At 44.6% G+C, this 15727-nt stretch overlaps 1 protein-coding gene across 3 annotated transcripts in view; it reads left to right on the top strand.

The window, feature by feature from the left end:
• Window positions 1-15727, top strand: part of nalcn (sodium leak channel, non-selective) — a gene marked incomplete at both ends in the record, with an annotated part of 312014 nt that overhangs the window by 13837 nt on the left and 282450 nt on the right. For all 3 annotated transcript variants that reach the window (XM_084160991.1, XM_084160990.1, XM_084160992.1), the window contains 3 exons: window positions 2747-2830; window positions 3099-3238; window positions 3337-3465. In XM_084160991.1, the coding sequence (XP_084017117.1) occupies window positions 2747-2830; window positions 3099-3238; window positions 3337-3465 (353 nt within the window). The remainder of the gene's footprint in view (window positions 1-2746; window positions 2831-3098; window positions 3239-3336; window positions 3466-15727) is intronic.

Raw genomic sequence — 15727 nt, 5'->3', positions numbered from 1 at the left:
ATGCCTCAGTGATTCACAGAAGTATATCACAGATCACAAAACTATATCAGGGTGTCATTTCTCAGGCAGAAATGTAGATAAAAATAATGAAATCCTGTTCCCCAAACAAGTGCAAGAACCACAGAGTCAAGAATAGGTTAAATATACAAATAAAATCAATTAAAAACAATAGCACATCAACATAAAAACATAAACATAAATCTGAAAGCGTTGCTCAAACTCCCGTAACAGTCCCGTTATTTTATCTTTGAACCGCTTCATGTCTGCCACATGTTGGGTCGCGCACACATTTTTCAGACAGGGGAAGTGAGCTGCATCACCACCGGCAAGTTGCGTCTCCCACAATGACAGCTTCAACTTGAAAGAACGTATGCTGTCATAATACTGCGTGACAACTTTGTTGCGCCCTTGCAGCTGTTTGTTCAAGTTATTCAGGTGCTCTGTAACATCCACGATAAATGCAAGGTCCTGCATCCATTCTGCGGAATGAAATTCTAACACTGGTTTGCCCTTTTCTTCCATGAACTGTTCAATTTCTTCTCGTAAATCAAAGAAACGCCTCAACACAGCACCTCGGCTTAACCATCTTACCTCAGTGTGGTATGGCAGGCCATAGATGTGGTCTTTCTCTCTGAGAAGGCTGTCAAACTGACGGTTATTCAGGCTTCTGGATCGGATGAAATTAACAGTTTGGATGACCACCTTCATGACGTTATCCATCTTTAATGACTTGCAACACAGCCTCCTGGTGCAAAATACAGTGAAAAGTCAAAAAATCACGTCCTCCATTTGCAGATTGCACTTTCTCTCTGAACTTTGTCACAACGCCTACTTTTTTCCCGATCATTGAGGGCGCACCATCTGTAGCCAGGCTGACAGCGCGGGACCAGTCCACTCCGACCCTGTCCAGCGCGCCGACGAGTGCGGTAAAAATATCAGCTGCTGTCGTTGTATCTGTCATCGGCACCAACTCCACGAACTCCTCGGTGACGGTCAATGTGTCATCAACTCCGCGGATGAAAATGGCCAGTTGTGCAACATCTGTAATGTCCGTGCTTTCATCAATTGCAACCGAAAACGCAATAAATGACTTTACTTTTTGCTTCAACTGGCTGTCCAAATCAACTGAAAGATCGGAAATCCTGTCTGCAACTGTGTTTCTTGTCAGGCTGATATTTGCAAAAGCCTGCCGCTTTTCAGGGCACACAATCTCCGCTGCCTTCATCATGCATGTTTTTACAAATTCACCCTCACTAAATGGTTTTGAAGCCACTGCGATTTCATTAGCAATGAGGTAGCTAGCTTTCACTGCAGCGTCACTGATGTCTCGGCTGTGAGTAAACACAGACTGCTGTTTCTTCAGACCCGCCAACAGTTCATTCACCTTCTCTCATCTCCGCTGTCCTTGAAAGTTGTCATATTTGTCGGCATGAAGACTCACATAGTGGCGACGAAGGTTATATTCTTTCAGCACTGCAACATGCTCTGAACACACCAAACATACAGCTTTCCCATTCAATTCCGTGAATAAATAGGATGACAATTTTTCTTGGAACACTCTGCACTCTGCGTCCACTTTTCTCTTTTTTGACAGAGACATATTGGGGCAATGAGGGTGCCAAAGCACATAATGTTAAAAGTAGAAGCCGTAATAAATATCGCGGGCAAAACAAAGTAGCTCATTGGCTGCACGTGCTTGACCTACTTGCTCTGCCCCGGTATAAACAGTTTGCTTGCTTAACACAATTGCTATTGCGCCATCCAGTGGACGCAATTGGAACAGCAGTTTATTTTATAGAAAAATTGCAGCGCATTTTTATACTTTACAAAAAAAATCAAAAAATAAAAAAAATATTTTTTATTTTTTTATTTTTTCAAAATCATCTCGCGGGCCGGATTAAACCCGTTTGCGGGCCTGATCCGGCCCGTGGGCCGTACGTTTGACACCCCTGATATAGCCAATTTAGACTTTGTGGCTGTGCTATCTAGTGGAACCCATTTGCCCTGTCTTCAAGGGAGAAAAAAACAACAGGCCCTACCTTCCAGCTAGCTAATTAGCAAAGGACACAGCTAGCTAGCTAGCTAATGGCTCCACCGAGAAGAAGAAGGACTACACCCTTAAAATCTGAGGTCGATGTATGTCACACTTCTGGGGAAAACTATGCCAATAAGAGTTACAAACAAAATCTCTTTATTACCAAGACGTTGGACCGATACGACAGGTGCCCAAGACACGTGGGGGAAAGTGTTGTGGGAGATGATTGGTTGGTAGATTAAACCAATGAGTAATGCGCCAAGAGATTCTCCCAGGACTCTGTATTTGCTAGCGAAGGCCAAGTTTGATGCGTTGGTCCACCAGACCATTTGGGCAGAAGTGTCTGAGAACGAGATTTGGTGTAATGTGACCAACATGACTTCACTTAAGAGCGTGTGCCATCCTTCAGCACAATATGTCACCCTTAATAAAGCACATGTTCATATCATATTCGGCAAAGTGGGTTATGTCAGATTTGACATAGGTGATTATGTCACACTGTTATGCCACATTAATGAACCATGACATACGGTTATAGATGCTTTATAACACATTGATGTAGTGCCTATGAAGGCATTATGAAGCCTTTATAAGCTGAACGTAATTTAAAGCGGGACCGAAACATTTAAATGGCATTCAACTCTCTCTCTCTCTGTGTGTCCCCCTTTTTCTATTTCCTCCGCCTGTCCGTCCCCGTCCCCCTCCATCCAGGGGGATAACTCGTACGTCAAGGATCGCTGGTGTATGTTTGACGGCTTCATGGTCTTTTTCCTCTGGGTGTCCCTGGTGCTTCAGGTACAAACATTACACCTCACGCTGTGTGTGTGTGTGTACAAGACCTTGGTCAAATACGTCTTTGTTTTCTTTAAAGTAGTTTGTGCTGAGTGGGCGGAGTTTGCGCTTTTGGGACTAAGTGCACGTAACGTATTTGAAAGAAAACAAATACGTATTTATTTAACACAGGTCTGGTGTGTTAGTACATGCGTGTGTGTGCATTTATACGCATGTGTGTCTTCCAGGTACAGCACCTGTCTCAGTTCACAGCCTTCTCTCTCTCCCCCAGGTGTTTGAGATTGCGGATCTTGTTGACCAGATGTCACCCTGGGGCATGTTGAGAATCCCCAGAGCCCTCATCATGATCCGAGCCTTCAGGATCTACTTCCGCTTCGAGCTACCGCGCTCACGCATCACCAACATCCTCAAGTACGTAGGGTTTTATTAGGACATGACATGTGAAATATCATTTGAAATGGAACTCTATACTTGGGTTATGATTAATGTAAAATATTCTCTCTCTTTAGGCGATCAGGCGAACAGATCTGGAGTGTGTCGATATTCTTGCTCTTCTTCCTCCTCCTGTATGGAATTCTGGGAGTTCAGATGTTCGGAACGTTCAATCATCACTGTGTTACCAACGACACAACGAAAGGGTAAGGGCCTCCATTTACAAAATGATTAGTGTATGAGACATTTTTATCTACGTTATGAAGGATATCAGTGGGATAAACATACTGTATAGGCCAGTGGTTCTCAATCCTGGTCCTGGGGACCCAAAGGGGTGCACATTTTTGTTTTTGCCCTAACACTACACACCTGATTTCAAATCATCAACTCATCATCAGGCTTTGATGATTTGAATCAGGTGTGTAGTGCTAGGGCAAAAAGAAATGTGGGTCCCCAGGACCAGGATTGAGAACCACTGATATAGCCTATTGGTATGCAGTGAAATATGACAAGGTGCGTGTGTGTTGTACCGAGAGCCAGTCAGCTCATCCAGATCTTCAAACTTCTGCAGCATTGACACTGGTCGACGTTTTGTTTTTTGTTCAAGAGATCTGGTTTGGGGAAAGGGTTTAAGTTAATTAAACTATGAGGTGATGTATGCCTTGCATCAGTAATCCATCAGTCTAAACCATGGAGTTGGATTAAGGGCACACTTGGCCCAAAGCCGTTTTTAGCATGGGCAGCGCCATTGAAGTAGTCAACTGGGTGGGACATGCTATTGGTTAAGAAAGGATCATAGAATTCCATCCAGGTCAGCAGGAAGAGCATTACATAACCACAGGTGGCAGTAAATCATCAACCTTGGCTTTATACCTGTTCAGACTATACACACTCCAGCACTGTAGGTGGTGGTATGCTCCTTTTCAGTTTATTCATGAACTGCCAATACCCTCATAGAACAGGAAATTGACTAATTGAGATAGCTCTTAATTGCGTTGCCCATGCTGTCTCAGAAGCCACCATTGCGAACATAGGAGATGAGCTCTCTAATACATCTCTATGGTCCAAACACACTTTTTAAAAACTTCAGACAGGAAGTAGCTACTGCCCTCTTGTGGATGGGGTGGTTACTGTGTATCTCTGTAAATGTACAGTACTAGATCATATTAAACCCACCCTAGTATCCTAACAACTTTATGTACTGGCAAATAACACAACATCTTTGGGTTTATATTTAAAGAAAATTCAGGCAGTTGTCATTTGTCTAGTAGTTAAGTTGCCAAGGCCCTGTCCTCACACCACAAATGTGAATTGTTCTCACAGCTGTGAGTTGTAAAATTTCCACAGCTTCTAATTCATAGCCTTACAAATAGCCATCACATTTTATGAGCACATCTAACTCTCTCACATTTGGAAAACGGGAAATCACGTGTAAAGCTACAGTCTTGATTTGTTGCATACATGTAGACACAGGCAGTTATTCGTAAAATGAAATGGTTTCATGGTCAATCAGCACAGTCTTGATGAACAGATTCCGGGCAAGAGGTTATTCTGAGGAGTACCTACAATCAGCTGCGAAGTGTATCATGGACACTAACCAATTGGATGGCTTGAAACCCTCAGTGCGCAAAAAGACTGACCCGAGGATACAAGGTATTGTGAAATATTCTCCTCTGGGAAATGCCATGCAAGATGCATCAACGCTTGGTATGGCAACTGCTTGGTGTCCGACCACAAGGTTCTACAGAGGGTACTGCAAACGGCCCAGTACATCACTGGGGTCGAGCTCCCTGCCGTCCAGGACGTCTATACCAAGCGGTGTTAGAGGAAGGCCCTAGAAGTTGCCAAAGACTCCAGCCACCTAAGTCATTGACTGTTCTCTCTGCTACTGCATGGCAAGTGGTACCGATGCACCAAGTTTGTAACCAATAGGACCCTGAACAGCTTCTACCCCCAAGCCATAAGACTGCTAAATAGTTAGTCCAGGTAGCTATTTGTTTAACTGTTTTGTCTTGTCATACCATGGTCTGTAGACGGTATGTTTTCTCTTAAGCTTAAAATATGAAAGCGATGAGGAAACACCTCTGCTTCCTTGTATGCGATGAGATGTTTGAGGATGGTGTGTGTGTGTATGGGAGGGTCGGGGGTGCATCTGTGTAAGTGTGAGTTTGTATGCATCCATGTGAGCGTATATGTGCTGTGTGTGTGTGTGCATGTGCATGGTGTGTGTGTGTGTGTGTGTGTGTGTGTAGGTGTTTAATATTTGGATACAGATGATGAGTAAGTGGTGAGGAGGAGAACAGAAACCCCAGTGGGGGAACAAAAGAAGCCATCACCATCACAGTTAGATCTGCGAGAGCGAGTGAGCCCTAATCATAATCATAAACGTGCTATATTATCTGGGATTTATGTTTAAAGCGTCCACTCTGCCATCGATCTGTCCGTCTCCGCTCGCTGACAAGTGCTCTCCTGCCCCAGGGGACACTGCATACGTCGACTACTTTCAGGTTAAAAAGAAGGCAGAGGTAGAGAACAGAATTACATTCATTTACATTTTACATTTAAGTCATTTAGCAGACGCTCTTATCCAGAGCGACTGACAAATTGGTGCATTCAACTTAGGATAGCCAGTGGGACAACCACATCTTGATCACAGTAAGTACACTTCTTCAAACAAGCAGCTGTGAGCAAAGTCAGTGCAATCAGGGACATCTACATCTTGATCACAATAAGTAAATTTCTTTAAACAAGTCAATGCTAGCAGGTGAAATAAGTCAGGTGTTAGTTTAGACAAAAGACAGTGGTAGTAAAGGGGGGGTAGAAGGATTACTATTATACTATTCCAGGTATTCCTTAAAGAGGTAGGGTTTCAAGTGTCTCCGGAAGGTGGTCAGTGACTCCGCTGTCCTGGCGTCGTGGGGGAGCTTGTTCCACCATTGGGGTGCCAGAGCAGCGAATAGCTTTGACTGGGATGAGCGGGAACTGTGCTTCCGTAGAGGTAGGGGGGCTTCTACTTTGTAGTAGATGCAAGCTTCAACTGGAAGCCAGTGGAGTGTGCGGAGGAGCGGGGTGACGTGAGAGAACTTGGGAAGGTTGAACACCAGACGGGCTGCAGTGTTCTGGATAAGTTGCAGGGGTTTAATGGCACAGGCAGGGAGCCCAGCCAATAGCGAGTTGCAGTAATCCAGACGGGAGATGACAAGTGCCTGGATTAGGACCTGTGCCGCTTTCTGTGTAAGGTAGGGTCGTACTCTGCGAATGTTGTAGAGCATGAACCTGCAGGATCGGGTCACCGCTTTGATGTTAGCAGAGAACGACAGGGTGTTGTCCAGGGTCACGCCAAGATTCTTTGCACTCTGGGAGGAGGACACAAAGGAGTTGTCAACCGTGATGGCGAGATCATGGAGCGGGCAGTCCTTCCCCGGGAGGAAGAGCAGCTCCGTCTTGCCGAGGTTCAGCTTGAGGTGGTGATCCGACATCCACACTGATATGTCTGCCAGACATGCAAAGATGCGATTCGCCACCTGGTTATCAGAAGGGGGAAAGGAGAAAATTAATTGTGTGTCGTCTGCGTAGCAATGATAGGAGAGACCATGTAAGGATATGACAGAGCCAAGTCACTTGGTGTATAGAGAGAATAGGAGAGGGCCTAGAACTGAGCCCTGGGGGACACCAGTGGTGAGAGCACTTGGTGCAGAGACAGATTCTCGTCACGCCACCTGGTAGGAGCGACCTGTCAGGTAGGACGCAATCCAAGAGTGAGCAGCGCCGGAGATGCCCAACTCAGAGAGGGTGTAGAGGAGGATCTGATGGTTCACAGTATCAAAGGCAGCAGATAGGTCTAGAAGGATAAGAGCAGAGGAGAGAGAGTTAGCTTTGGCAGTGCGGAGAGCCTCCTTGACACAGAGAAGAGCAGTCTCAGTTGAGTGACCAGTCTTGAAACCTGACTGGTTAGGATCAAGAAGGTCATTCTGAGAGAGATAGCAGGAGAGTTGGCTAGAGACGGCACGTTCAAGAGTTTTGGAGAGAAAAGAAAGAAGGGATACTGGTCTGTAGTTGTTGACATCGGAGGGATCGAGTGTAGGTTTTTTGAGGAGGGGTGCAACTCTCGCCCTCTTGAAGACGGAAGGGACATAGCCAGCGGTCAAGGATGAGTTGATGAGCGAGGTGAGGTAAGGGAGAAGGTCTCCGGAAATGGTCTGGAGAAGAGAGGAGGGGATAGGGTCAAGCGGGCAGGTTGTTGGGCTGCCGGCCGTCACAAGTTGCAAGATTTCATCTGGAGAGAGAGGGGAGAAAGAAGTCAAAGCATAGGGTAGGGCAGTGTGAGCAGGACCAGCAGTGTCATTTGACTTAATAAATGAGGATCGGATGTCGTCAACCTTCTTTTCAAAATGGTTGACGAAGTCAACCACAGAGAGGGAGGAGGGAGGGGGAGGAGGAGGATGATTCAGCATGGAGGAGAAGGTGGCAAAGAGCTTCCTAGGGTTAGAGACAGAGGCTTGAAATGTAGAGTGGTAGAAAGTGGCTTTAGCAGCAGAAACAGAGGAAGAAATAGTAGAGGAGGGAGTGAAAAGATGACAGGTCCGCAGGGAGTCTAGTTTTCCTCCATTTCTGCTCGGCTGCCCGGAGCCCTGTTCTGTGAGCTCGCATTGAGTCGTCAAGCCACGGAGCAGGAGGGGAGGACCGAGCCGGCCGGGAGGATAGGGGACATAGAGAGTCAAAGGATGCAGGAAGGGAGAAGAGGAGGGTCGAGGAGGCAGAATCAGGAGACCGGAGGGAGAAGGATTTAGCAGAGGGAAGAGATGATCAAATCAAATCAAATCAAATTTTATTGGTCACATGCGCCGAATACAACAGGTGCAGACATTACAGTGAAATGCTTACTTACAGCCCTTAACCAACAGTGCATTTATTTTAAACAAAAAAGTAAGAATAAAACAACAACAAAAAAGTGTTGAGAAAAAAAGAGCAGAAGTAAAATAAAGTGACAGTAGGGAGGCTATATATACAGTAAAATAAAGTGACAGTAGGGAGGCTATATATACAGGGGGGTACCGTTGCATTGTCAATGTGCGGGGGCACCGGCTAGTTGAGGTAGTTGAGGTAATATGTACATGTGGGTAGAGTTAAAGTGACTATGCATAAATACTTAACAGAGTAGCAGCAGCGTAAAAAGGATGGGGTGGGGGGGCAGTGCAAATAGTCCGGGTAGCCATGATTAGCTGTTCAGGAGTCTTATGGCTTGGGGGTAGAAGCTGTTGAGAAGTCTTTTGGACCTAGACTTGGCACTCCGGTACCGCTTGCCGTGCGGTAGCAGAGAGAACAGTCTATGACTAGGGTGGCTGGAGTCTTTGACAATTTTGAGGGCCTTCCTCTGACACCGCCTGGTATAGAGGTCCTGGATGGCAGGGAGCTTTGCCCCAGTGATGTACTGGGCCGTACGTACTACCCTCTGTAGTGCCTTGCGGTCAGAGGCCAAGCAGTTGCCATACCAGGCGGTGATGCAACCAGTCAGGATGCTCTCGATGGTGCAGCTGTAGAATTTTTTGAGGATCTGAGGACCCATGCCAAATCTTTTTAGTCTCCTGAGGGGGAATAGGCTTTGTCGTGCCCTCTTCACGACTGTCTTGGTGTGTTTGGACCATGATAGTTCGTTGGTGATGTGGACACCAAGGAACTTGAAGCTCTCAACCTGTTCCACTACAGCCCCGTCGATGAGAATGGGGGCGTGCTCAGTCCTCTTTTTTTTCCTGTAGTCCACAATCATCTCCTTTGTCTTGGTCACGTTGAGGGAGAGGTTGTTGTCCTGGCACCACACGGCCAGATCTCTGACCTCCTCCCTATAGGCTGTCTCATCGTTGTCGGTGATCAGGCCTACCACTGTTGTGTCGTCGGCAAACTTAATGATGGTGTTGGAGTCGTGCCTAGCCATGCAGTCATGGGTGAACAGAGAGTACAGGAGGGGACTGAGCACGCACCCCTGAGGGGCCCCCGTGTTGAGGATCAGTGTGGCAGATGTGTTGTTACCTACCCTTACCACCTGGGGGCGGCCCGTCAGGAAGTCCAGGATCCAGTTGCAGAGGGAGGTGTTTAGTCCCAGGATCCTTAGCTTAGTGATGAGCTTAGAGGGCACTATGGTGTTGAATGCTGAGCTGTAGTCAATGAATAGCATTCTCACGTAGGTGTTCCTCTTGTCCAGGTGGGAAAGGGCAGTGTGGAGTGCGATAGAGATTGCATCATCTGTGGATCTGTTGGGGCGGTATGCAAATTGGAGTGGGTCTAGGGTTTCTGGGATTATGCTGTTGATGTGAGCCATGACCAGTCTTTCAAAGCACTTCATGGCTACAGACGTCAGTGCTACGGGTCGGTAGTCATTTAGGCAGGTTATCTTAGAGTTCTTGGGCACGGGGACTATGGTGGTCTGCTTGAAACATGTTGGTATTACAGACTCAGTCAGGGACATGATAGGATGGAAGAGGAGAGAGTAGCAGGAGAGAGAGAGCGAAGGTTGCGACGGCGCATTACCATCTGAGTTGGGGCAGAGTGAGTAGTGTTGGAGGAGAGCGAGAGAGAAAAGGATACAAAGTAGTGGTCGGAGACTTGGAGGGGAGTTGCAGTGAGATTAGTAGAAGAACAGCATCTAGTAAAGATGAGGTCAAGTGTATTGCCTGCCTTGTGAGTAGGGGGGGACGGTGAGAGGGTGAGGTCAAAAGAGGAAAGGAGTAGAAAGAAGGAGGCAGAGATAAATGAGTCGAAGGCAGACGTCGGCAGGTTAAAGTCACCCAGAACTGTGAGGGGTGAGCCATCCTCAGGAAAGGAACTTGTCAAGCTCATTGATGAACTCTCCAAGGGAACCTGGAGGGCGATAAATGAAAAGGATGTTAAGCTTGAATGGACTAGTGACTGTGACAGCATGGAATTCAAATGAGGAGATAGACAGATGGGTCAGGGGGAAAAGAGAGAATGTCCACTTGGCAGAGATGAGGATTCCTGTGCCACCGCCACGCTGACCAGATGCTCTCGGGGTATGCGAGAACACATGATCAGACGAGGAAAGAGCAGTAGGAGTAGCAGTGTTTTCTGTGGTAATCCATGTTTCCGTCAGCGCCAAGAAGTCAAGAGACTGGAGGGTAGCATAGGCTGAGATTAACTCTGCCTTGTTGGCCGCAGAACGGCAGTTCCAGAGGCTGCCGGAGACCTGGAACTCCACGTGGGTCGCGCGCGCAAGGACCACCAGATTAGAGTGGTAGCAGCCACGCGGTGTGAAGCGTTTGTATGGCCTGTGCAGAGAGGAGAGAACAGAGATAGACAGACACATACATTTTACATTTTAGTCATTTAGCAGACGCTCTTATCCAGAGCGACTTACAGGAGCAATTAGGGTTAAGTGCCTTGCTCAAGAGCACATCGACAGATTTTTCACCTAGTCGGCTCAGGGATTAGAACCAGCGACCTTTCGGTTACTGGCACAACGCTCTTAACCACTAAGCTACCTGCCGCCACTCTAGTTGACAGGCTACAGAAAAGGCTACAATAATGCAAAAGAGATCGGAATGAAATTAACTAAACATCTGGGGAAGCGAGAGAGCGGGGCCTCCTTCGACTAACTCCCGCAGAACAACTTGGCAGAACTGTCTTTGTTTCAGGGACATTCTTCGTTTTGGGGACAGCTGCCGCAGACAGCTGCCGCTGAACAAAGAGGTTGTGCTAATAACACTAAGCTAATTGCCTAGCACAAGTGTAGCCACTCCCCCTCCTATTGAGTTGTAATCTGCAGAGAACAAAAGAAGTAGCTGGCCCTGCGTCCAGTGTGAATGGGTAGCAATCTAAGCTAATTGCCTAGCACAAGTGTAGCCACTCCCCCTCCTATTGAGTTGTAATCTGCAGAGAACAAAAGAAGTAGCTGGCCCTGTGTCCAGTGTGAATGGGTAGCAATCGCTTTTTAAGCAGACTGGGTAGCTTACTAAACTATGACAGACAGACAGAATCAACACAGTTTACAAGTTAAAACAATTATACTTACAGAATCAAGCAGGATCCTTCCAAGACTATTAGTTGACACCAACATTCCTCATGAATGAATCCTTCCCCTTTCAGAAGTGATGTGGCCGGTGTGTTTGTGATTTGGTTATTATTGGGCTAGTTTTTGTCAATCCCCCTGATGTGTGTGTTTTTTAAGTGGGGTGCTTTAATAATAATAATGTATTAAACTTTTATAGCGCTTTTCATTACAGACATAATCTTAAAGCGCTTGTTAATATAGGCTACAACAGTAGCTAGATCAGCTAGATCAAGTCTGTTTAAGTGCTTCTTGAAGACTCCAGATGGGCAGCCGCAGTCATGAGAGGATCTGGAAGCTAGATGGTCAGGGGAGGTGGTGGTCATGGTCAGGTCAGCATGTCCAAGGGCAACCAGTTAGGCAGGCAGCTCGATGTCATCAAGGCATCTCCGCCGTCTGCAGATTATCTGTATTGGGACACTGTGATAAAGTTTAAGCTCCCCACAGAGTACAGCCCACTCCTTACTTAAGAAGTATCCTCCTGAGTACTGAAAAGATGGCCCACTGCCAACTCTGCATGCATTAGCTTCCTCTTGGATCACTGTTGGTGGAAACCAACCCAAAGTCAGTAGGTGTAATTCAAATGAAAACACACAGCGGCTAGCTAGCATTAGTTAGCTTGTTGACAACGCTGATTTTCATCAATTTATGGGCAGGAATCTAATTCATGATATGAAGACTTGATCTGCACTCATTTAGCTATTGAAAAATAAAATGTTTGTATAAATATTTACATAAAAACGATTACATTTGATTAAATATGTACAGAATTGACATGAGCTCTCTGTCTAGGCTGCCACTAGGCTCCATGGCAACTATAGAACCTTTAGACATGTCTTACGCGGGTTCGTCTAATATCTAACTGGCCATGTGCCCTTGGCACAAAGTCACAGACTCCCTCTCCAGCCATTCACACAGAGAAGAGGGGATTTGTATTGAGATTGAAAGTGAAAGTGGGTAGGAGGAATTTGACTGGGGTGGGTATTTGTGTGTAGATGAAAAAGGGCTCCTGGATGTGCAGACAAAATGGGTTTCTTCACTTATTCCATATGAGAGATTATTCACGTTGACCTTGGCCTTTTGGTGAATTTAATGAAATATCTTGTGAAATATGTAAATTAGCCCTTACTGTGCGTTGGTATCTCAGGCTCTTTGGGAAGAGTAGTTATGACTGGTTAAAGTTAATATTGGAATTGCCAGGGACTTGGGCTGTTGCGGTGACCATATTACCACCACACCGGCAGTCATGAGTCATGACCGCAGTAAAATTCCACGTGACCATTGAGTCACAGTAATCTCCTCTTAAGCACTCAGGACATGCGTTGGGAGTATCCAACTCCCTAATGACCTGGTACTCAGGGCTCTATTGTCCTTCTAACACCTCAAATCAAATCAAATTTCATTGGTCACATACACATATTTAGCAGATGTTGTTGCGGGTGTAGCGAAATACTCTGACATCAATGCAATCGAAAATCACATCAAACACTTATCATCAAAACACACCTCACTGTGTTTGATCAATTTGAAGAAAGAAGTTCAAACAGCTTGAAACTGAGTGGAAAACATGGTCATTGTGGATGTTGTTTCAAAGCCTAACAAGGAAATGGACAGCCTTTCAAAGGTGATGATTAATTCAAAACACCCATACACATATTAGAGCTTATACATATGCATAGGCCTATATATTTTTACATTAACATTTTAGTCATTTAGCAGACGCTCTTATCCAGAGTAACTTACAGTTATGAGCCCAAGCCTAAAAAAAACTGAATTAAAATAATGATTGTGCCGTTTGTTATACAATACATATGCTACCGCATATTACTCACCGCAGAGAAATATTTAGAAAACGGATTTAAGATCTCTTTAATTGATCTAGCCTATATTCCAAAATTAAACAAATTATAGTAATTGCCTTTTAGTGTGGACTGTATTATTATGCATACTGGATGGACTGGTTACCTTATTGCTAATATCCAAAGTTTCTATTCATGATTCTGGGAGAGGCGACGCTGTTGGTTCATTGATTGTCCAGGGCGGCTTACAGAGTTAGCCTACAATAGTGAATTTGTATTTGATTTTGAATAGCCTATTAATAGGGATTTTTTTTTAATTTCATAATTAATAGGATGACACATTAGGCTACAGAATATCTCACCATTGTGCGTTTCCATCTCCTCCCCTTTCTCCATTACTTTCTCAAGCACGCAGAGAGAGGAGCTGTCAACAGTTTAATGAAATATGTTTTGTTGTGAAATCCCGAACAGATTTCGCTTGCTTTCCCAAATTAAGCACTTTGTAGCTGCAGGAACAGAGTTGGGGAGCCCATGGCATACAGAGTTTGGGCGGAATATCACCTGTCGCGCAGCGAGAGGCTGCATGCTCCTCAAACAGTGGTTGATGCATGGAGTGAAAAAATCAACGAATGAACAGGCGGGAAAGCGGCTTCCATTCACTATTGGAGTGCATAGGTGGATCAAGCATATCTTGTCTGCTAAATTAACAAGCCTACAGCCTATGTGGCATGCCACATAGCCAGATAACATACACTAATAAGCCAACTCATATTCTGTTAATCTGAAATAAATTTTCTTCATATCATAATGTTTATTTAGACCTACCTAAAATAAATAATGGATTTATTGTTATGGTGTATATTAAATTGATTTATTAGACTTAAAATGTAGATGTTCCAAAGGCATACATCAGCAGCTTGTATGTGTGGAGGCCTGCAGATGCTAAACTTGTTTATGTTAATTAAGGGTCAATTACTGTGAGACCGGCAGTCTTTTGCATGACAATAACCGGCTGACAAAATATCATGACCTACCAGGGACCTCACGATACAATATTATAATACTTAGTGCCGATAGGATATGTATTACGATTCTCACGATTCTATATGTATTGCGATTCAATACTGCAATTTAATTATGATTTGATGTTCCAAACATATTGCTCGCTATATGTCTGCTTCAGGGAGACAAGAGTGAGCATGAACCAGTGAGTTTTGATCAGTCATGGAAATAAAAGTGGTGAAAACATGTTGGCTCACTATTTAAAAATAAGATGGAGATTAAAAATACCGGAGTTTCGGCACAGGTACAGTCCACTAGCGCTAGCTAACGCTACCTAGCAACAAAATATATATACGGTATATATTTTTCTACAAATCGATACTTGGAGTCAAAGTATCTATATAATATCGTCCAAAATAATACAGCGATATGCAACTGTATCATGTTTTTCCACACATCCCTACATTTTGGTCATATAGCAGATGTTTTATGACAACAATCCACAGCTAACACATATTCAGTGTGTGGTCCATGCTGGAATCAACCCCAAGTTACATTCAGGTGCCCAACACACTGAACGTTGAAGATGCATAGACCTGACATGACTCCTCACTCTACAGCAGCCATTTTAAATCTCCATGAAGTTAGTGTTTTAAAAAAAACAGATTTTGTGAAACTAATCACGATTAATCCCTATATTACTGGACCTTTAACCCACCATTTTAGGCTTAAATGATCATGTCTGTGTTGTGTAGAAAGGTGATTTATTTTATGAGGTGTTAGCTATTATCCGACTCTCTATAATTAGCTGTATCTGGATTCACCGCTAGGCCTTTGATTGCCTCTTTGTGATGTGGCAATGAATTATCACTTCTCATCCCCGAGCCCTAATAAACAATGTGGATGAATGTCTGGCTGGCCAATTTGAAGGCATTCATTTTCATTAGAGACGTCAAACGGCTCCTGGAATAACACCTGTGGCTAAAGAGAAAGGTTGGGGTGGGGTGGGGGGGTGGTGTGTGTATTTGCGTGTCCAGTTGGTGTGCCAGTGTCTCATATGCATAGCTTGTCTATTTTAGAACTAAAATGCATTTACCGGAACATTGCCACATACACCTGCACTCAATATTATAGAGTGACGATAGTATAATTAGGTTTTGAGCCAGCAATACATGTTAAAGTGAGTTTTTTCCCTCGTCATTTCTCCGTCAATACTCCATATTACGGAACAAAATTTGGCACACCGGTTGAGAACTCAATTCCCTAAATGGTCAGCAGATGACGGTGCGATCCGCTTGCTAGTTATCTTCCTGAAGGATGGACAGAAATGTTGCATTCTCCCGTAGGGATTCTTTAAGAAGACATTTAAGAAAGAAATTCCATTAAATTGTCTACAGTGACACTCGAATGTTAGAAATATGAAATGACGGTGCTTTCAGAAAGTATTCACACCCCTTTACTTTTCCACATTTTGTTGTGTTACAGCCTGAATTTAAAATTGATTAAATTTAGATGTTGTGTCGCTGATCTACACACAAAACCTCATAATGTCAAAGTGGAATTTGGTTTGTAGAAAATTCTCGAAATTAATAAAAATGAAAAAGCTGA

This window comes from Coregonus lavaretus (assembly GCF_964263955.1).
Source record: "Coregonus lavaretus genome assembly, chromosome: 5".
NCBI lineage: Eukaryota > Metazoa > Chordata > Actinopteri > Salmoniformes > Salmonidae > Coregonus > Coregonus lavaretus.
Note: the sequence above shows the minus strand (reverse complement) of the source record. Positions and strands in the feature narration are given on the sequence as shown.